Source organism: Chelonoidis abingdonii, chromosome 11, assembly GCF_003597395.2.
Source record: "Chelonoidis abingdonii isolate Lonesome George chromosome 11, CheloAbing_2.0, whole genome shotgun sequence".
Taxonomy (NCBI): Eukaryota; Metazoa; Chordata; order Testudines; family Testudinidae; genus Chelonoidis; species Chelonoidis abingdonii.
The window spans coordinates 4,118,247-4,141,114 of NC_133779.1; the positions used below are offsets into that span (position 1 = coordinate 4,118,247).

The 22,868-nt window shown below is 52.6% G+C and overlaps 1 protein-coding gene across 1 annotated transcript in view; it reads left to right on the forward strand.

The window, feature by feature from the left end:
- DLL3 (delta like canonical Notch ligand 3) overlaps positions 1-22,868 on the forward strand; it is a 293,693-nt gene that overhangs the window by 135,490 nt on the left and 135,335 nt on the right. Inside the window, exon 8 of the mRNA XM_032776246.2 lies at positions 8,253-8,367. Within this exon, the coding sequence (XP_032632137.1) occupies positions 8,253-8,367 (115 nt within the window). The remainder of the gene's footprint in view (positions 1-8,252; positions 8,368-22,868) is intronic.

Below are 22,868 nucleotides of genomic sequence, written 5' to 3' on the forward strand. Positions count from 1 at the left end.
TAGCAATAACCTTGTTTTACCCACTTCCATATAAAAGGAGAGAAGGGAAAACCACAGGCAAGGCCTTGCTGGCAAGAGGGAAGTGTTACCCTGATCAAAACTCACTCACTGTCCGTAATTAGAAATGGTTAAAATATAACGAACAAAGATCTCGATCGTACCATTTAGCAATTCTGCACTTTTCTGAGATGCACATTGAATGATCAGACCCAATTTTTATTGGAATGGTGAGAGGGAGTTATGGAAAACACGATGAGCCTTTTTGTCAGCAATTTTTTTTGTCATCTTTAAACATGGGCTTTGAGGGGCTTGTGGAAGTTTTTCTCCAACAGGCTCATTCACTTAAAGTCCAACTGTATGTTTGCAAATCCTTACAAAAAGCTTTCCCCCGTGTCGCATTTTGAGGCATGACTTAATTTTAAGAACCAGTTGTTCCCCACCAGACTAGCTGATCAAATGGTTCCATCTGGCCTAAAAGCATCCCAGATGTTCTGGAGTTCATCCTTCTGTCGCACCCCTCTGAGAATCAGAAAGCACTTCTCGAACAAAGGATTTAACTTCCTATATTCTGACTTGAGATTCTGCTGCTAATGTCATAACCACATACTGCGCCCATCACCATGGCACCCAGTGCCCTAGATGATACAGGCCAACGTTTTAAAAAGTGGGTGCTGATTTTGGCCCTGATGCTGCTGGAATTTTAGACAAGTGCTTAATGTCAGGCACATGAGAATTTGGTCTGAAATCAACAAGAGGAAAGTCAATAAAGACAAGTGCAAAGTACTTCACTTCGGAGGGGACTGGGGGAATCAAATGCACTACCACAAAATGGGAAATAATCAGCTAGGGGGTCGTACTGCTGAAAAGGACCTGGGCGATGCAGTGGATCACAAACTGAATATGAGCCAACGTGTTGCTGTTGCGAAAAACGCTAATACTGTTCTGAGGTTGTTGTAGGTGAGACATGGGAGGTAACGGTCCTGCTCTTCTCAGCCCTGGTGCAGCCTCAGCTGGAGGAAGGTGTCCAGAGGAGAGCAACAAAAAGGATCAAAGATTTAGCAAACCTGACCTGGGAAGAAAGGCAAAAAAAAATTGGGCACGTTTTGTCTTGAGAAAAGAAGACGGAGGGGGCACCGATACGTTTTTTCAAATACATTATGTAAAGGGAACGGGGGTCAGCTGTTGTCCATGCCCACTGAAGGCAGGACAAGACATAATGGACTTAATTTGCAGCGAGGGAGATTGAGGTGAGATATCAGGACAAACTTTCCAATTCTCTGGGGAGAGAAGCTCTGGAACAGGCGTCCAAGGGAGGTTGTTGGATCCCCGTCAGTGAAGGGCTTTAAGGACAGGTTGGATCAGGGCTGATGAGGGCGGGGGGGGAAGCCAGTAGAAATTACTGGGGCCCAGCATTCTGGAAGGGGGCGCAGGGCCTGGCTTCGTCGGCCCTGTTTAGCTGGACCGCTCTTGCTGGGGAACCTGAAATCTTTTTTTCCACTGGGATCCGAACCTGTTCTCGGCGGCCCTGGGTTGGATAAAGCCCTGTCAGGGCTGCAGGGGGACTGAGCTAGATTATCTCTCAAGAGCCCCTTTCAGTCTGACACCTCTATGATTCTGTGGTCCCTTCGTGACAGCACAGGGACAATTTGCAAGCTTACGGCAGGGTGTGTATCTAACCATTGCATCATTCAGGGGCTTTCAGTGCCTCGGTCTCTGAGTTGCCATTGATTGGGTTTTATACCTTATGAATAAGGCTTGCATTTTAACAGTGAGGATAATTACGCTTTGGAAAAATTTGCCAAGGGTCCTGGTGGATTCTCCAGGACTGGCGGTTTTCTGATTTTTTAACCAAGATTAGACAATTTTCTAAAAGATCTGCTCTAGATCAGATGGGATTCATTCAGTGCCGTGTACCGGCCGGTGTTATACAGGAAGTCAGACTAGATGATCACTGTGGTCCATTCTCTCTTTGAAATCTACAAATCTATGATTTTCTGAGATGCTGGGTTCTCCCAGGCACAGACCCCACTCTATAGCTTTTAACACTCCGCATACGCAACTGGGCATGCAGTTTATTTTCCAGAGCTCTGCTCCCACAGATCTACCTACAGAAAAGGCTGATTTGCAAAACCTCGCAGCAGCTCCCACTGTGTCACTTGCACCTGGATTTTCAGCAACACTCAGGACCCAACACCCTGAGCTGCTTGGAAAGACTCGCTCAAGGTTTCACAAGTCTGGCATCCAGCAATGGACGCACATCAAACCTTTCTAGACCCTATTGGCTGCAATTGACTAAGATGAGAATGTTTTTAAAAAAAAAAATCATCATGTCACTTCTTGTTATATTTAAGTCCATTTCTGTTAGCAATGTTTGCAATTTGATTGCAAGTCTTGCAATATTTGGTGTTTTTAATCCTCGAAGACCCAGCTCCAGGTGTCCCAAGATTAGGTGAGAACTTGAGGGGGTGCTGGAGGGGATATTTGGGGGTGCTGGAGGGGATACCTGTGGCTTCACTGTCGAGGTGGGGGGCAGTGTCACACTCCCTGTCGTGGTGGCAGGGAGGCTAGTGCAGGTCCAGGACGCAGTGCCAGGGCCGCCCAGAGAATTCAGGGGGCCTGGGGTCTTCGGCGGCAGGGGTTCCCTCCGCTCCTGGACCTGCCACCGAAGTGCCCCGAAAACCCGCGGCGGGAGCCCCCTGCCGCCGAATTACCGCCGAAGTGGGACCCGCCGCCCCTGCCACTGAAGACCCAGAGCGGAAGAAGCTCCAGGGCCCCGCGAGAGAAGGACCCCGCTCCAGGGGCCCTGAAAAACTCTCATGGGGACCCCTGGGGGGCCCAGGGCAAATTGCTCCACTTACCCCCTCCTCTGGGCGGCCCTGCACATCGCCAGCCTGTCAGTCAGCGCCTCCCTGCAGGCCTCTCCCCGTCCGCAGGGCAGGAAACCAGGGCCTGGCCCTGTCACCCATCCCAGCTGGAATCTGAAGCCCCACAGCGGGACAGGTGGCCTGGACGACAGGCGCTTGCTGGCTCCGCTTACCTGGCGGGCCGGGCCAGGGTGGGCAGGATCCAATGAATGCAGGGAAGGGACCAGTCGGGGTGTGGAGATTGCTCTTTCTGAATTGCAGTGTCTGCACTGCAAAAATCCTGGATATTTCCTCTTATTTGAAAAATCCGCCAGGACAGAGGGTGGAGGATCAAAAAAGAGGTCATGTCAGGGGAAATCCCGGATGTATGGTAACCCTAATACAGTTCTACTGGTGCAAGTCCTTGTGTGAATGCAGTTATACCAAGATAGAATTGCCTTTTATCGCTAGAGATAATTCCCCTACCTGGATGGAGGCAGTGTGGCCTGGGAGATAGAGTAGTCTAGAGACCCGAGTTCTAGTCCCAGCTCAGCTCCTAGCCTGCTGGGTGACCTTGGGCAAGTCAGTGCCCCTCTGTGCCTCAGTTTCCCCATCTGTAAAATGGGGATAATAATCCTGCCCTGCTTTGCAAAGAGTTTTGAGATCTGCTGATGAAACATGCTGTAGAAGAGCTAGGGGATATTGTTATACCATATTTCTATGACCACACGACAGCCGTTGTACCTCTGACGATGCCGGGGTAGTTAAAATTGGTCAACTTTTGTCTTTACACAAATCATGCACGATCTCCTGATTTTTAGGGCCCAACTCGTGATTTTGAATGCTTGGACTGGTTACGCTGTGCGTGTTTTAAATCCTTCTTCTACAGTTTGCCTCAGCTGGGGCAGTTTTATCAGAGCAAGTCTGCACTACAAAACTCAAGTCGACCTCGGTTACGGCCACCACAGGTATTAAATCGCTTCTGCTCAGCCACATGACTCTCCCTGTCTTGCACCGATTGAACGGTCAGCCTGGGGCACTGTGGGATGGCTTCTGAAAGGCAGCAACAATCGATGTAGTGTCAGTGTAGAGCAGGGGTCCCCAGCATGGTGCTCATGGGCGCAATGGCACCCGCCGGGGTGTCTAAGTGCGCCCACGTACTGGCCGGCGGACAAGCATCTGCCGAAATGCCGCTGTTATGCTGCGTCATCCAGAGGTGTTGCCGCCGATTTTCGGCAGTATTTCGGCAGCGACGCCTCTAGACGACATTGCTTGTTGGCAGCATTTCGGCGGTGACGCCTACTGACCTTGCCGCTTGTTGGAGGAATTTCGGCTGATGCTCATCCGCCGCCACGGTCCTCCGTGACTCGTCATCTGGCACTCGCCAGACGAAAAAGCTTGGGGACCACTGGCGTAGACACTGCGTTGCAGATGTCACCCTAAGGGCTACACCTCTCGCAGAGGTGGCGTTAAGGCCGTGTAGTGGGCAAGTTAAATCAGTGGGAGCAATATTTCAGTTTAGCCACTTACAGCGTTCGGTTGACATAAACTGCCTCCCATTATGTCAACTGAGACTAGCTAGTTACACTGTTGGCTAGTCATTTACACTGTGTGGTTCTGCCTTTCGTTCAGCACTCGGGCTCTCGCAGCTGCACCACTGGGCCTGAAATTGCTGAAAGTTTCCTGTTTCTACTATAACAGTAAAGGGGAAAACCCTATTCTTATGACCATGGGGGCAGATTGTCAAAGGCCTTTAGACACTGTAACAGACCCAGTGGGGTGCAGGAGTCTGGTAGAGGGGAAATATACTGGTCACTGGATGAGTAGTTTTCTGTTCCCTGAGTGACCAGAGCAGAGGTTGCACTAGAGTAATCAGAAACCTGATAGAACCACTTCAGGCAGACAGGCTGATTTGAACACCTGCAGCCAATCAAGGCAGGCTAATCAGGGCACCTGGGTTTAAAAAGGAGCTCACTTCAGTTTGTGGTGCCTGTGTGAGGAGCTGGGAGCAAGAGGCACAATTTGCTGAGAGTGAGAGGGTGTGCTGCTGGAGGACTGAGGAGTACAAGCATTATCAGATACCAGGAGGAAGATCCTGTGGTGAGGATAAAGAAGGTGTTTGGAGGAGGCCAAGGGGAAGTAGCCCAGGGAGGTGTAGCTGTCATGCAGCTGTTTCAGGAGGCACTCTAGACAATTGCAATCCACAGGGCCCTGGGCTGGAACCCAGAGTAGAGGGAGAGCCTGGGTTCCCCCTAAACCTCCCAACTCCTGATCAGACACAGGAGAAGTTGACTCAGACTGTGGGTTCCACCAGAGGGGAAGATCTCTGAGGCAAGCAAATCCGCCAATAAGCGTAGGACCCACCAGGGTAGAGGAGGAACTTTGTCACAACACCTGAAGATGCAGATAGACAGACACCTGGGGAGGTTTCAAAAGAGAATTAGATACTTAGATGCTTTTGACAATTGTGCTAGGGCCCTGCCAGCATCTTTAGATGCCTAAATAATATTGACTAAAAGGTGCAGCCAGTTGTCTGCCTATACATGTGTAGGGCGGGTTGATTTAACTCATCAAGTGGAATGCTGCATTTAAATCCTCCATTGTAATCATCTCATCCATTCATGCTTCCTTTATTTTCTAAACAAAGGGACATTCTCGTTGCTTGATAGAACCATTTTAAAACATGTTGACTTACAAGGAAATTGAGCTTTTACACTAGATTTGGTATCTTTTTGCTACCTAGGAGCCAATATACCTATATTCATTTATTTAAGCAATTATATAGCTTAGTATTTTCAGGTCCTTATTAGCTGTGCAGTTTTAGTATGTTGGGGAATGGTGAATGATATTGCTCATTTGCTAGATAAATAATTTTTTTGCTCATGATTTGTCAAACTGCATTAGGATGGTAACTGGAATGAAATTAAACACACCCAACAGCATATAAAATTTATTTTTATTAAATGAAACAAGACCATAATACAGTACATGACGTATTGTGCCATATTTATAAAGCTTGACCTCAAAAGTTAACTGCTTTTTCCCTTGATTCTTTCTTTATACGGAAAAGCAGCCCTTAACTTGGTAATTTTGATCGAGGCTTATGGATTCAGCATATTTCTTTATTTTTTCTGTTTAAATGTTTGAAGAGATTATAAATTTAGGCCTTAACATATATTTTGCATTTAAGTCAAATTTCATTTCAAACAAGCTTTAATAAAATCTTATTGTAATTGAAATTAATAAAAATCAGATTATTTTAATTTTTTCCAGAAAAAATCATTTTTTTTCAATCCATCCTGCACTCAAAGTTTGTTCTTATTTGATCGAGAAACCAAATAACCAAACTTGGCTCGATTTATTGTCTAAGGACAAAGTGCAATACGAAAAGAGGTGTGTTCACCTTACACAGTAGGTGTGCTTCAAAGATGCAAATCGTAGTATTTACAGTCTGATTTTTACAAGTTACAGAACTCTGTACCCATCGCTAAAATCCAACCCACCAGTTTGTAACAGTTCCGTAACTTGGTTTTGTTCTGCACTTCGCTTATTTCTGATTTGGATACTACCTTGCAAAAGAGTTGAGCGTCGAGGTAAATCCTTCCCCGTGCTGGGACACACATGGTTCTTGTGTCTTGGCTTTGACAGGCATCCTATTTTTAATGCCAAACCTGGCCTCAGCTTTGCAGCATATGATGGGATACGTTACATGGGTGAACAGAATTGTGGGGAGAGCATAATATGTAACTTCTAAATACTTAAATGCTATATTAGTAGGAGCACTGCCAGCAGATCGAGGGAAGTGATTATTCTTCTCTATTCGGCACTGGTGAGGCTACATCTGGAGTATTGCGTCCAGTTTTGGTCCCCCCACTACAGAAGGAATGTGGAAAAATTGGAGAGAGTCCAGCGGAGGGTAACAAAAATTATTAGGGGACTGGAGCACATGACTTACGAGGAGAGGCTGAGGGAACTGGGGTTATTTAGTCTGCAGAAGAGAAGAGTGAGGGGGGATTTGATAGCAGCCTTCAACTACCTGTAGGGGGGTTCCAAAGAGGATGGAGCTCGGCTGTTCTCAGTGGTGGCAGACGATGGAACAAGGAGTAATGATCTCAAGTTGCAGTGAGGGAGGTCTAGGTTGGATATTAGGAAACACTATTTCATTAGGAGGGTGGTAAAGCACTGGAATGGCTTACCTTGGGAGGTGGTGGAATCTCCATCCTTAGAGATTTTTAAAGCCCAGCTTGACAAAGACCTGGCTGGGATGATTTAGTTGGGGTTGGTCCTGCTTTGAGCAGGGGGTTGGACTAGATACCTCCTGAGGTCCCTTCCAACCCTGATATTCTATGTATAATATATATTAATACTGTGTGCATAATACTCGTTAACACGGTGTATACTATGCCTAATATATATATATATATGTATGGCTAACAATACCTTTTTGATGCTCTAGCCAGTCATCTGGGATTTGGGGTAGGGGTGGGGTGGGGGAGTTGTCTGCCCTATTGGAGACATTGCCAGCTTGATTTTTCTAAGCTGACGAGTTCTGGTTTGAGAGACCGGGATGCAGGCCGGCCGGATGCTGAGCAGAGAGGAGATGCGCGCTGTAGATCCGCACAGAGATTCGGGGCTGAGTGAGCAGTCGGGCCAGCGAGAGCGGCCCCAGGTGGAAGGAGCTCCCTTCAAACATCTGCATTGTCTCCTTTGTCGTCCCTGTGCCAGCATGCACAGCCCGTCTTGCTGACCATCTTTCGCTGTTTAATTCATCTGCATCTCCCTAGCTGTCATCTCCTGTCTTATACTTCAGTTGGAAGCTCGCTGGGGCAGGGACCATCCTGGTTGTTCGCTGTTTGTACAGCATCTGGCACAATGGGGGCCGGGTTCGTGATTGGGCTCCCATAAGATATTTTTATTGCTATTAGGTGAATTACGATAGCATTCAAGGATGGTCCAGGATCCCCATGGTTCAAGCACTATCGTAATACACCTAATAGCAATAAAAATGTACAGCTCCTAGAACCATAGGGCCCTGCTCCGTCACTGGGGCATCTCAGCAGTACCACAGTCCATCTGATTATTTTAATGGAAGCCGGCTACATAATTCCCCTAGTCTGCTTGATTCAGCCAAGGTCACACAGCGAGCTGGGAGGAGAACCCAGCAGGCCTGGCTCTCTGTTCCGGGCTTCCACCACTGGCTATTACAGCTGGTTCCAGCCTCCCTGCTCAGTCTTGATTCCCCCTTTTAACCGGGTGAACAGGGGCCACAGGCCGTGACCTCATGCTACCGCTCACATATCACCTCCTGGTGGTCAGGATTTATTCAGGCCCTCTTGCCACGGCCACGTAATCTCGTGTCCCCCCACCCCCATCACTCACACTGTTGTTTTTTTTTTCTCTCTGTCACAGTAAGAAATCGGAGCCGATCTTCTCCCGTGCCCCTGCTGGGTACCCAAAAGAAGGCCCCTATCGCCCTATTTATATTATCCCGGATCAGACGGAGCCCTGCATCTTTGCCACCGAGGTAATGAAGATACGCGGTGCGCTTGCGGCTTCCCCCCACTCCCTCTCCCGCTCGTTCCTCGCCACCCCTGCCAATCCCTAACCCAGCCAGCCCTGGCGCGCATGCATCCTGCCACCCCAGCCCCAGCCCGATCCGCATGCTCGCTCCTCTGGGGAGGTGGGGGTAACATGCATGACCCCAAGGTGCATGAAGCTAAGACCAGTGTGTGTATGCGGGGTGGGGGGCAGGAGGATGATTGCAATGGGTAGGAACTGCCAGCAGTGTCTACCCATGGAGGAGGCAGGGGGCTGTTGAGGCAGCTTTAGAGCAGCTGCATTGCATGCTGGCAGCAGCGCCTCCTGCGGGCGGCCGTGTATAAGCTCATCACTTTCCTTTCCAGGTGTTTTTCGGGCAGAACGCAAAGCCGGCTGCTTTTGCTGAATCCCGTGGGTCGGGTTGGGATGGCTTGGAGCAGCTGCAGCAGCAGAGCTGTGGTACCTGGGGTGTTATACCCCCTTAATGCCCCCGGGGGGCACTGTGGGGCGTGAGCACTCACCTGGAACAGGTGCAGTACTGGAGTTAGGGTAGCTGGGGTGGTGTATCCCCTAAGGCCCCAAGGGGGTGCTGTGGGGAATGAGCACTGGCCTGGAGCAGGTGCAATACTGGAACTGTGGCATCTGGGGCCTTATACTCTGGTAATGCTCAAGGGGGCGCTGTGGGGAACAAATGCAGTAGTGGAGATATTGTAGCTGAGGGCGTTATATCCTCATATTGCCCTGTGGCGAGTGAGCGCTCACCAGCACCAATCTAGCCCTTAAAACAACCCCATGTGTGCACGTGCGGGAGGGGAGAGATGAAACCACGCCGGCTGATGCCAGAGTTGCAATGGGGGATGCCATGCTAAGCAAATGGGGGCAAGGTGGGGAAGGGGTGGCGATGCAGGCTCTGTGGTGCAGAGTATTCCCCGATTGCAGGGTGGCCCCTGGTTTTTCAGCACTGAGCGATGAGTGCAGCGTGCGTTCATGTGGGGGCTGCTGATAAGAAAACAGGGACTGTGCTGGTGATGGGGGGGAGTCTCACCCGATTCACTGAGCTCTGGCGCCGTCCTTAACATATGAAAACTCCCGCTGGTGCTGTGCTGCCGTCCGCTCCAGCATGGGTTAGGTGGTGCTGAGCGCCTGTCCGGGAGCTGGCTGTGGAGCGAGAGAGAGAAACCCAGTGAGAACGAGGAGCTCTCCTCCCCTCCCCTTTGCAGGGAGGCAACTGTGCCGATTGGTTGCTGGGGTTGGTTTGGGGAGGCCCAAATTCTTAAAGAGCCCTCAGGGCAGCCTGTGATGCTTTCCGGGGTCCCCAGAGCTGTGTGGCAGCTCCCTTTAGTGTCAGGAAGCTTTGTCTGTACTTGCTGGGGGGTCACCTGCCACGGGCGACATGAGCACCCCCTGCTTAGCCCGCTCAGGTTGGCGCCAGGCAGGCCCCCCCCCCCCCCCCCGGGGGGGGGGGAAGGGGTTCGGGCCCGGTGAGGAGAGCCGTTCGTCTCGGGGACCGGAGATGGTGGGCAGCTCCCTTTAGTGTCAGGAAGCTTTGTCTGTACTTGCTGGGGGGTCACCTGCCACGGGCGACATGAGCACCCCCTGCTTAGCCCGCTCAGGTTGGCGCCAGGCAGGCCCCCCCCCCCGCCCCAGGCTTCCTCATGGCAGGCGCAGCCCAGGATCCACTGGGCAGAATTCACAGATCGGCTGGTCCCAAAGGAAACAGCACCCAGCTTCACCTCCAGTCGCTGCTTCACTTCCAGCCCTTGGGGATTTGCAGGGTGGGTGTAGCCGTGTGGGTCTCTGGCTATTGGAGAGACGTCCTTGTTGGAGAAAGAGACCAGCCCTTAAATATGTTTGGAGTGAAATCAAGAATCAGTCTGCTCAGCCGATGCCAGTAGAGCAGAAGCCTTGGAAACAACTGGTTATGGATGAAATAAAACCTTCACCCGCCTGCTAGACTGAACAAACAAGCTACAGTCTCGTCTAACAGACTTTGAGTGAGCAAAACTTCTCCAGGCTGGACTGGCCGTGATCCCTTTCTGGTGAAACCGGGTGCACATGTAGCTGCTTAAATATCATCCTTATGCACCTCTCGCGCCGGTTAGGACGACCAGCGTGTTACTGCTCATGGGAGGGACCTTCCTTTGCCTCCTCTTATGTTGACTTCAGACTCAGCACATCCCTGTAGGCTTCAAGGGGTCCCCGGGTCCTTCTGGGTTCATTCTGTAGGCAGACTCGGTGCGGTGCTGGGGATTATGGAGCCTGAGCCAGGCTGGGCGGGTTTGCAGCAGGTGCAGCTGCAGAGCTGTGGTAGCTGGGGTGTAATACCCCTGTAATGCCTCCTGGGAGTAACCTGCCCCACTTATTAGCTTTTGGCAGGGCCCTCCCAGGCCTGCTGGGGTGGGGCATTGCCATAGCTGGAGGTGTCCTTGCTGGGGCGCTCCACCCCAGGCTGCACGGAAAGGGCTCTGGGCTTCCTCCCTTCAGTCTGGGCCCAGCAGGGACAGGGGTTCTGCTGGTATCGCCAGGGGCTCAGTGGGGGAAGCACCTCCCTGGCTTCCAGCAGCAACGCTCCCTGGTGGGTTTCTGACTTAGGCTTCTCTTAGCATCTCCTCCACTCAAATCCAGCTGGGATCTGGGTTGCACTGGAGGGGACTCAGCAAGGAGCCCAGGGCACTCGAGCCAAAGAGTCCAACAGGGCAACGAGGGGCGACTGCGACCCTAATTTCTTCGTTGAGGCCAGCCCACGTTGCTTGCTGCTGGGAGAGTTCAACCAACCCGCCCCCAGGAGCCTGGGGAAGCCTGGTTCTGACGAGGCTACACCTGATTTACCCCAGGTGTAAGGGAGTGGATCTAGCTCCGGATGCAGCTGATGTCAGCGGCACAGGATCGGGCCCCGACTGTGGTCAGAATCGGTCTCTGGCTACCCTCCGCCCACCCTGGCTACCCTCCGCCCACCCTGCAATCCCTTTGTCAGGCTGTCCTGCAGTGGCATGATACCAGCCTCAGTGCAGGCTGTTCAGAACCAGGGCACAAGCCCTGTAGCGATTGTGATTCTACCTTTCGGTTTCATCGACCAACTATCAAGTGTAATTCCTCAGACGCTGTAACGGCCTTGATATGGAGTCAGACAGTCCCCGTGGGTTCTCTGGTCTCTCTCACCCTGCCGGTGCACCTGCCTGTGTGATAGATGGCCCCTGACGCCAAAAATCCCAGCAAAATTCAGGTTACTCCCAGTCCCCAAGGACCAGTCGCTTACCCCAGATAACCTGCGTGTTAGATCTAGCACCAAAGACATAGTTTATTACAGGACTGGCTAGCGAGAGATTTATTACATGGGAAAAGGAAATGAGTGAGTTCTTTACAAGGTTAAAGCAGGTGAACATACCACACATGCAAGCGAGTTCCAATCTTAAATTTCAAAAAGTAATAGCAGCTCCTATAATAAGCAAGTTCTGTGTGTCCTTTGGAGCTAACTTAGGCCAAACACTGGGGATCTCTTGCTTACGCTTAGTCTTCCTTTTATCCTAGAGTCCAAGCCACATAAAGATCCAATTCCCTCTGATTAGGGTTTTTTTTAATTCCCTTCCCTGCTTCTGCTCTGACCTGCAGACTTAGCTGATGGGAGGAATCCACTTGCACATCTACTCTCCTCCCCTCTTAATGAAGATGAAACAACAAAATCTTTTGTCCTCTTAACCTTTCACAATAGTTCATATGCTGTGGCTGGTGTTCCTTGTTGAGCAGGACATAATGCTTTCAGCTGGAGACCAGCATTTCACACTGGTTAATGTCCCTCTCCTGTCTGGTGATTTACAGAGGGGTATAATGCGAACGCTCAGATATTACCTTACCACGGGGGACACAGATGTTATAAATGAGATGGATGCCGGCAGCGACTCACGAGCGTTCCCTAAAGTCTAAACACATTCTTCTCCTCCTAATGCCTGTTTTAACCATCCTAAGACACCGGTGAGCCAGGCTAGTCCCAGCCATATATTTGTCAGTGTTCATTGGAGACATGGGGACCGTGGCATGAGCTGGCCCCGAGTCTGCCAGCATGCCACCCCCCCCCCATGAAAACACTCTGTAGGAAGGGGTGTCACTGATACTCCCGCATGCTCTTCAGCGTCCCTCTGTTCTTGACAAGGCATCGGCCACTTCATTTTCCTTTTCTTTGATACAGATTTTTTTTCCCTGTCGTACTCCTGCAAAGCTCAGCTCCAGCCTAGTAGGTTGGGATTGGCTTTGGCTTGGTTGCAACCATATTAGCAGGGAGTGATCTATTAAAACCTTAAATTTTCTATTCTACAGTTAAGGCTTAAGTAGCTTAATTGTCCAAATGATGGCGTAACCTTCCCTCTCCAGGACAGTTCTGTTCAGTGGGGGGGTCCAGGCCCCAGTCCCTATCACCTGATCTGGCTTCCCCCTCTTTTGTAAGGGACACAGTGTCACTAAAGCCCATGCCAGTCCGCTGGGAATTATGATCTGCTCCTTGGTTTGCTGGGCAGGCCCATTCAGAAAGCTTCTACTTTTAAAGGGTCAAGGTGAATACAGCGGCTGCTCGCCCTGTGTCCTCCGGGCCGTACCCCTGCGGGGTCCCAGCTTGCCTGTGGACCCACCCTTTGCTGGGGAGGCTGGCTTCTCTAAGCCTCTGCACTACAATTCCCCCATGGTTCAGGTGGTCTTGCTGGGAACCACTAAAAATAGCCAAGTCATCTACATCAGCGAAAGTCTGCAAACCCAGCAGCGTCTCATTGATGGGCCTCTGACAGAGAGCACCTGCACTGGTTAACCCAGTTGGGGGTGGGATAGCTCAGTGGTTTGAGCATTGGCCTGCTTAAATCCCGGGTTGTGAGTTCAATCTTTGAGGGGACCATTTAGGGATCTGGGACAAAAATCTGTCTGGGGACTGGTCCTGCTTTGAGCAGGAGGTTGGACTAGATACCTCCTGAGGTCCCTTCCAACCCTGATATTCTATGATAACCATAAACTCCTATAGGCCAGAGTCCACCATGAACACTGACTTCTCCTAGGCCGCAGTGTCTAAGGGAATTTGCCAATAGTTAAAGTCAGACTAGTTATGAATTTTGCACTATCCTCCGGTAGGTCCCCTCTCTGGGGTGTGGCATCAGGGTCAGGTTGGCTGAATGGCGTCCACGCTTCTAAAATTTACACACCATCTCCTGGTCTTATCCCTTTTAGGTACTGTCACAGTTGGAGATGTCCCATCCCTCCTGTATCTAGCCTGCATTCCACTTCCTCCTAGATCAGTTCCTTTGGCACAGTAGGGGCAGGGTGGGCCCTGTGGTTTCAACGAAAGGTGCTGCTTTGTTAGGTAAACCTGGCTGGTTGGAAAATACCCGCCTGTGGGGTGTTTCCAATATTGGATCTAACACCTTCCCAAATCTCGCTGCTCTCCAGCAGAGTCTCTTCTTTACTCTCCCTGCCCAGGTCAATTAAAGGGGCAGGAAATGTTCCCTCATCAGCAAATCAGGTTCCCCCCCGCCCTTTGTGGGAAGCTTTCAATCTATTGGCAGACACTGTTTGCACAGCTTCCCTGCCACCCGGCTTCCTTACGACATAAGCCACCTCGTTCACTGTCCATCTCCTCGAAAGATCCCTCCCAGATCTTGCCTCTTCTTCTTCCTCACTGGAATCAACACTAGCACCAAGTCACCGATAGCGAAAGGCAGAGTTGTGAGTTCAATCCTTGAGGGGGCCACTTAGGGATCTGGGGCAAAAATTGGTCCTGCTAGTGAAGGCAGGGGACTCGATGACCTTTCAAGGTCCCCTCCAGTTCTAGGAGATTGGTATATCTATATATCTAAGGCCTTTCTGCAGCCTGCCTGTCACACTGAGATCCCCAAATCCTTCCACTCCGTCCTAGCTTTAAAACAAAGTGACATGCTACAGGCTGTCCTGTCTCCTCTGCCCCACAGTCGAATTTAACCTTGGGCTTCCCTCACTTGTCTCTTATCAAGAAGCTCAAAAGGGTGAACCCCGTAGATTTGTGGGGTTGACTCTGGTAACACCCCAGTCATTCTCCCACCACGTAACACCCATCCTCAGCATAGTCTCCAGTGTCCCGTTGAATCTTTTCCTACCAGACCATTAATGTCTGTCTGATGAGAGCAGCCTACCCATAGCTCGTGCCTCAAAACTCCCAGAACTTCTTGAAAACCATAGGCGTGAAATTTGCACAGCACTCTGACAAGATTTTCTGGGGAAAACGTACTCTGCTAGAGTGGTGCTTAGGGCAGTAGCTGGTTTCAGCATTTATATTAGAGCTGCTGGCAGGATCTACCACAACCAGTCCATATATTTCTTTCCGTTCAACGAAGGTCCGAGTTGGGGCCTCACAATATCGACAGACCCTCTGGCAAACACCTCCCTAGCGTGTTCTGGCTCCCTCTCCCTCTTGCTGTCTCTGGCGGTCAGTCCCAAGTGAGCGCTTTGCCTCCATCTCTGCCCAGCGGCCTTGCTTTTAACCCTGCCAGCTGACACTTTTCCACTTTGTTCTCCAGCTGGGGTTGTGCTCTGCGGCGCTGCAGAGCGGTGGAAATCTCCTTCCTCTTGGCTGGTGGTTACTAGATGTGACCGTCCTGCCCTGAGGGTGCCCGTTGTCTTTCTGGACTCTCCATTGATCTGTGTCGGTTCTAGCCAGTCCCTTTAACAAGCCCAGACAGTTACGTGACACCCCTCACCTCCTGCTCTTCCCCACCAGCATGGGAACCCTTCCCCACCCACTGGGTAGCAATCACTCGTCAAGTCAGTCACTGCCATTTATATCATTGTGAAAATCTCACCCTCCAAGTGATGGGCAGTGCCTGCAGAAGTCCCTTGCTGGGTCCTTGGAACAAGAAGGATGTGGAAAAATTGGAAAGAGTCCAGCGGAGGGCAACAAAAATGATTTGGGGGCTGGAGCACATGACTTATGAGGAGAGGCTGAGGGAACTGGGATTATTTAGTCTGCAGAAGAGAAGAGTGAGGGGGGATTCGATAGCTGCTTTCAACTACCTGAAGGGGGTTCCAAAAAGGATGGAGCTTGGCTGTTCTCAGTGGTGGCAGATGACAGAACAAGGAGCAAAGGTCTCAAGTTGCAGTGGGGGAGGTCTAGGTTGGATATTAGGAAACACTATTTCACTAGGAGGGTGGTGAAGCACTGGAATGGGTTACCTAGGGAGGACGTGGTATCTTCCTTAGAGGTTTTTAAGGCCTGGCTTGACCAAGCCCTGGCTGGGATGATTTAGTTGGGGTTGGTCCTGCTTTGAGCAGTGGGTTGGACTAGATACCTCCCAAGGCCCCTTCTAACCCTGATATTCTATGGTTCTAACTTCCTACACCTCTATCGTAAGGTGCAACTCCTCCAGTAACTTGTTACTCTCGACAACCTGTGGGGCTGCTACAAATTCTGTTTGAGCGTCTCACGGCTTCTCTCCAGCCTGAAGTGTCCGGCAAAGGGGCAATCCTGCATCCTCCACGCCTCTGGCACAAGCACCTGCTTGTAAACCTCATCCGGGAGCCTCCCTGTACAGCCAACCACCTCCTCGAGGACATCTCCCCTTGCCTCCCTCAGCCGGGGTGTTCTTGTGAGCCGCCTTCCTCTCCTTGTCCTGGTGAGCCTCCATTCAACTGGAGAGCAGACTCTCTGGCGGGGGACAGACTCCGTCTTTCGGCTGATAAAGGCCTGAGGGCACTTTCCCACCCCTGTCTCTTGCAGCACCGTCTGCTGTCCATTGCCATGGCAGAGCCAGACTCTTCCCAGCTGCGAGTTATGATATGAACCCACTAGGCAGGGCTACAGTATCAGTACCTATCAAAACAGCAGCAGGAAGTAGATTCCTCATGTCCGCACTGAGATCACCTTCAAAATCTTCACCCTGGAAGTAAATCTTGGCGGTAGGGGGAGTCCCGGGGCTTTCGGCCAAAGCTAAGATAGTTAAACTCTCACCAGGAAACCGGTCTTCCTCTCTTACCAAACTTTCCTTGACCGAAGTGGCTGGCGCCGCTGCGTCCCTCGGGTCCTTACAGCCTGCGTCATTTACCTTTAGCATTCTTAAAAAATCCTTCACTCCTCTCCCAAGGCTCAATCCTGACCCAATTTCCTCCTGCCCGACTGCTGCCTCTGGGGTGATTGTAGTGGCAATCACTGAGGCGGGTGAGGTTAAGATTGGAGCAGTTTGGGTTTATATGGCTGGGAGACTCATGGTGATGGCAGAATACCTGCCTGCCCTTTTGCTAGGGGCTTTAAACCTGGACTCGCTTGGGGTTTTTTATCATCAGAGTTGGGGTTCGGTCTATTTCCAGTCACTTCTGTGGCACAGGGTATTTCCCCTCCCCTGGGATTTGCCCCCCATCTCTCATGGGTCCTTGATTCAACATATTCATCAGCAATTTCTGCAGCCTCAAACACTGTGGAAGGTTTGTTGTCACGGCCGTCTGCTTCCTCTCACCTGTAACTACCCCTGACAATTGCTCCTGGGCCATCAGATCAAACTAGTCCTCGGATACTGGGGCTGGGCGCCGAAGGTGATGATTTTCTCATTAAAATTACACATTTTTACGTATGCCACACAAGTCAGTTTGCTGATTGTTCAGAGGTTTCTGCGCTGCGAGCGGTAGGTCTCGAGGGAATCCGAAACCTTTTCAGTCCATTGGGTTTACATTTCTTTACACCTTAGCATCCTCTTTCGCCACAGAGGTAATGCGTGGGGGTGGGAGGGGGACATACGTGGAGTCACGTGCCTCCCCCAGATTTTTGCCAGGGTTTGTCAGCCAGGCCCCCTCCCTGGACGGCAGCCCCTGGAGTTGGCAAGCTTCAAGTTGTAGCTGCCGGAGAGAGGCACCAGCAAACAGCCGGGAGTTGCAGGGAGAGGCTGCAGAGGGCAAGAGGAAGAGGGGCCATGCTGGGGGTGGGGGTGATTCAAGTTTGTGGGAGACGCATTTAAATTGTCCCCCCCTCCCTCCCCCATTCATGTGGTACCAGTCATCCTTGCTCCTCCACAGCATGAAAAAGTTGGCCAGCTTTCCTCGATAATTTGTACAGTCAGCCTCTGTGTAAACTGAGCAGACTCTCCCACTCCTGTGTTCGGGGATGCGCTCACCAGTAGGGGAAGTTCCTTTTTACTGCGCCCATAAATTGAGTTGCATGGGTTGAGTTTCCCGCTGCCTCCTGTGTCGTCATCTCAGCATCCTTGCTGGCTTTGCCTGCATTGCTCCACTGCTGCCTCAGTTTCCCTCTTTGGCAATTCCACCATTGGTGCTGCAGTTGGGCCAGTTCTGCTGTGATGATCTCCCTGGTGCCTGTCTGTCCTTGGGTTCCGCAAACTCTCCTTCCCCGGCGCCAAGTCAAAGTTCTCGGCTCCTGGCCTGGGGTTTTCTCTTTCGGGGATTTCCTCTCTCCAAACATCACTGTTCAAGGTCTTCCCTCACACCACCCTCCTCTGACTGAGGTTCACTCACTGTGTTGATTTCTTAACCTGGAAAACTCACAATGTCAAGTTTAAACTGTGCCGGCACTGGGGCTAGGCTCTATCCAGCTATCTGCTTAACCAGGGCACCCCCTCCAAACTGGCTCTACCTAGATCTCACCAAGCAGTTATCAAGTGGAAACTCCTCAGGCCCCATCACTGCCTTGATATGGAGTCACAGACGGTCCCTCTGAGTCCTCCAATCTGTCTCGCCACCCAGGTGGGCCTACCTGTGTAATAGACGGTCCCTTTTACCGAGAATCCCAGAAATAGTCAGGATACTTCCACTCCCCGAGAAACAGTCACTTACCCCAGATCAGTTCCACTTTGAATTTCACAACAAAGATGCGCTCATAGCCAGTCCTGTAATAAACGATCTAGAGATTTATTACATGGGAAAAGGAAAGAAGTGAGTTCTTTACAAGGTTAAAGCAGGTGAACACGCGCACACACACACCCTCTCCAGGGTTTTTGCAGCCCTAAGCAGCAAAAAAAAAAAAAAGCTGCAATCGCGATCTGCACCTCTACCACCGCCGCTTCAGTCTTCGGCGGCAATCCAGCAGCTGGTCTTTCACTCCGAGAGGGAGTGAGGGACCCTCCCCCAAAGAACCGGATGTGCCGCCCCTTCCACGTGGCCTCCCCAAGCACCCGCTTGCTGGGCTGGTGCGCGCCCATACACACACACGTTCCAACCTTAAATTTCAAAAAGCAATAGCAGTTCCTATAATATGCAAGCTCTGTGTGTCCTTTGGAGCTAACTTAGGCTAAGCACTGGGGATCTCTTGCTTATGCCTAGTCTTCCTTGTCCCTCAGAGTCCAAACCGCATAAAGATCCAACTCCTTCTGGTGAGGGTTTTTTTTCTTTCCTTCCCTGCTTCTGCTCTGAGCTGCAGACTCAGCTGATGGGAGGAATCCACTTGCAAGACTACTCTCCTCCCGTCCCAGTGAAGATGAAACAACAAAGTCTTTTGTCCTCTTTAACATTCTCCAATAGTCCGTCTGGTGTGACTGGGCTTTCCTCGTTGGGCAGGACATAACGCCTTGAGCTGGAGACCAGCATTTCAAACTGGTTAATGTCCCTCTCCTCTCTGGTGCTTTACAGAGGCTCGTAATGCAAACGCTCCGATATTTACAATAGGGGATACAGATGTTTTAAGTCAGACAAATGCCAGCAGCATTCTCTAAAGTCTAAACACATTCTTATCATCCTTGTTTTAATGATACTAATGCACAGGTGAGCCAGGCTGGTCCTAGCCATGTATTTGTCAGTGTTCAGTAGGGACCCCGGGACCTTGGCATGAGCTGGCCCTGGGTCCACCAGCGCCTCGCCCTTAGCATCAAGCTGACATTACCAAGCAAGCCGCGATCTGAGGGAAACTTGGGAGGTGTAGTTCAGGCTCCAGATGCCCTTAACTCTGCCCCTAGCCCCCTGCACAAAAGTAGGGGTGGAACTTGCTTGGTGCTGACCTGTGTCTGAGACTTGGGGCCCGATTCTCCTCTCACTCACCCCGTTGTAAATCAGCAGTAACCCCGTGGGTGTCAGTGACACGTCCCTGGTATAAATGAGAGCAGAAAAGGTCCCTAAGTCTCAAAATTGTCATTGTAGTAACTCAGGCCCTGACTGCCAGTCATGCTTAGGCCCCTCTGGGGTGCAAGCGGGTGGAATCAGGGATGTAGCTGGAGCGCACTGTTCTGTGGCTATTCGCTGCCCCCCCACAGCCCATGGGGGTGGATCAGGGGTGTGGCCAGAGTGCGCTGCGCAGTGGCTATTATTTGCTCCTCAGGACCCATAGGGGCAGAGCATGAGTTAGAGCAGCCCTGAGGCTGCTCTGACACCAGGGGCTGCCCCAAAAGATGGAGAGAGCAAAGGGGGCTTAAAGCCTCCACATCCCTGCACCGAATACAAAGGGGGGGGGTGACAAACAGGCTCTTTGTCCCTTTGCAGCATGAGTGTGTGCAGAGGGGTGATGCTGGGCGTGCCTGGGCGTGGACCCCGGAGGAGCATGTGGGGGCGGACCCTACCCTCCGCATAGCATCTCCTCTAAGTTGCCAGCCAGATTCTGCATCAGCTGGTCCTGTCTGGGGCATGGGGGATTGGCTGCCTGGGGCTGGTATCAGCTACAGGGACATGAGATCAGGGCCTTACCCCCCACCAATGTCTTGTTAGCATCATGGATGGGGCAGCTCACGGGAGGAGGGGATGTCAGGCCTGCACCCGCAGAAGGGCCTGAATAGGGGAAGATGCCCAAAAGTTTCGGGGGAGGGGAACCTGCTGGCCCGGGACAGCCAGGTTTTTCCACCTGTCCTGTCTATGTACGATTGGCGCAGCAGCTGCTGTGGGGTGCAGCTTGGGCGAGGTGGGGGAGGGGAAGGCAAAGGGGGTGTCTCTCTCAAGCGGTTCCTACGGTTTGAGCAGACCCAGGGGCTGCCCAACCTCCGAGTCGATACAGTATTTTGGTGCCCGTCTCTCAGGGTAAATGCGATCCGGGCCCAGGTCAGGGGAGCTGGAGCAGATGTCACAGGAGCATATTCGGCTGTTTGGATTCAGGGCTGCTCCAGTGCCGTGTCCCCCAGGGGCAGCCGGAGTGTACAGCAGCTGGAGCCTTGGCCGAGGGTGAAATGCCAGCGCTCTGAGCGGGCAGAGCTTGTGCCCACTCACGCTGGGGTCTCTGGACCCAGAGCGCTGAGGGGTTTGAAACTGGGCTGTAGCCGAGCTTGCTTGGTCCTGAACAAGTGAGAGCTCTGATGAGAGGCAGGGATAATGCCCTGACCCAGAGAAAGCTCAACCCTCAATCCCGACCCGCAGCCCCCCTACATCCCAGCTCTGCTGGTGCCCCTCAATCCCAACCTGCAGCCTGCCTCCTACAGCTCTACTGGTGCCCCTCAATCCTGACCCACCGCCCCCCCCCACTATCCCAGCTTCTCCCCCTGCAGCTCTGCCAGTGCCCCTCAATCCCGACCCTCAGCCCCGCCCCATCCCAGCTCTGCTGGTGCCCCTCAATCCCAACCCGCAGCCCCCCGCCCCCACAGCTCTACTGTTGCCCCTCAATCCCGACCCGCAGCCTCCGCTGCTCTCCCACACCTGGGCTCCTCACACACAACTCTGCCAGGGGCCTCAGTCTTGATCCCCAGCGCCCTGCTATCCCAGCCCTCAGTTTCCCCACCAGCTCTGCCAGCGCCCCTCACTCCCGACCCTCAGCACCTTCTCCGAGCATAGATTGCGTCAACCGTTCTGCGTCTCCCTGGCCGTGTGGTGGCTTTGCCCTGCCTCCTAGGGACCGTGTGGCTCTGTTTGTGTAATAGGGAGTAGGGAGCTGGAGGGGGGAGGGGAAGCTGGGACGGGATGAAAGATTGTGCGGGGCAGGGGGTTAACTCCATTCCAGCCTCTGTCCCACTCCCCCTTTTTGCTGCTTTAAACTTGGCCTTTGAAATCGAGCCGGGCCCGGTTCTCCTTTGGGCAGCACTGTGTCCTTTCAGGCTGCATCTATCCTGCACCAACCCCTCGGGTCAGCACGATTCCCACCACCGGGGGCTGAATCCCCATCCACCTGCCTGGTGGTCAGGGGTGGCTCCAGGCCCCAGCATGCCAAGCGCATGCTTGGGGCAGCATGCTGCGGGGGGCGCTCTGCTGGTCGCCGGGAGGGCGGCAGGGTGCCTTCGACGGCATGCCTGCGGAGGATCCGCTGGTGCCTTGGCTCCAGCGAAGCCGCGGGACGAGCAGACCCTCCGCAGGCACCCCTGCCGGAGATCCACCGGAGCCGCGGGACCGGCGAGCGGCAGAGCGCACCCCGCGGCATGACGCCGTGCTTGGGGCAGCGAAATGTCTAGAGCCGCCCCTGCTGGTGGTGCCACCAACACAGGGCAGAGCGGGTGTGTGATGCGGAACAGAGGCTCTTTGCCCCGGTACTGGGGGGGCAAAGAGGCAGCCCAGGGACTAGTGAGGCTGGGAGCAGGGCAGGGGCCATCTCTGAGTCTGCACAGCACCCGGCCTGATGAGGTTCCCATCTCTCTCGATACACATCACAAATGCCATTCCTGGCCACATTCAGCGTACTCGGGGCTTGACCCCCAAACCAGCCCCTCGCTCCCCCGTCTTTGTGGTGCGCTGTCGGGTTCAGACGCCTCTTCCCCCCCGACTCGGATCCGACCCAAACCGTTCCGCTTAGAGAGGCAGCTGCCGCAACGTGAGGGACTGGTGTCCTACTGCCTGTTGTGGATTAATTAGGTGGATTGTGGCAGTCGTGGTCCAGGAATCTGTTGTGCTAGGTGGCGTCCGTTTGTTGTTGCTGTTGGGTTATTACGGTAACACCTGGGAGCCTGTCATGGATCAGAACCCCACAGTGCTGCCCCAAAAGCTGACCATCTGACTGAAAGACAAGAGACGTCCAGACAGGGGACCCCAGGGGAAAAGGGAGCTGAGGAGCGGCTCCTGTCAGCTCTCCCCCTGCCTTGTCAGCCCCATGGCAGTCTGGGATGGAAGTGTTCCCTGCGGCCTGCGTCTCCCCTCTACTCAGGGCCAGGCCGGCCTGCATCGTGGATGCCTTCCTGAGCTGCAAACCCTGGGCGCTGGAGCCATAGGCTTGGGATTCCCACCTGGGCACTAGGGGAATTAGAGGCTCCAGTCCAATGGGAGTTGGGTGCTTTGCTCCCAGGGTCTTGAGTGCGGATTGTGGCGTGATCCTGCCCTGACAGAGCCCAGTGTCTTCCCTCTGAATACAGGGCCCATCCCTTGCCTCCCTGGGGTTTGCTGTTTGTCCGTACAGCGCCCGGCGCATCTCTGATACCGTAATACGCTTAATAAATGAAAAGTGTGTTTCTACTCTGAAAAGTGACTGTAGAAAAGGGGGAGCTGGCAGGGAGAATCCCAGATTTATTGTATCTCAGGCATCCCAGATCAGATGTATTTGGTTTACAACTAAAAGGAGGTTGAACCCAATTTCCTCCTGCCCAGTGGGCCTGATTCTCCATGACCAGGCCCCAGCGCAGTGAAAGTGGCTTTTCCCAGCTGTGAATGGCT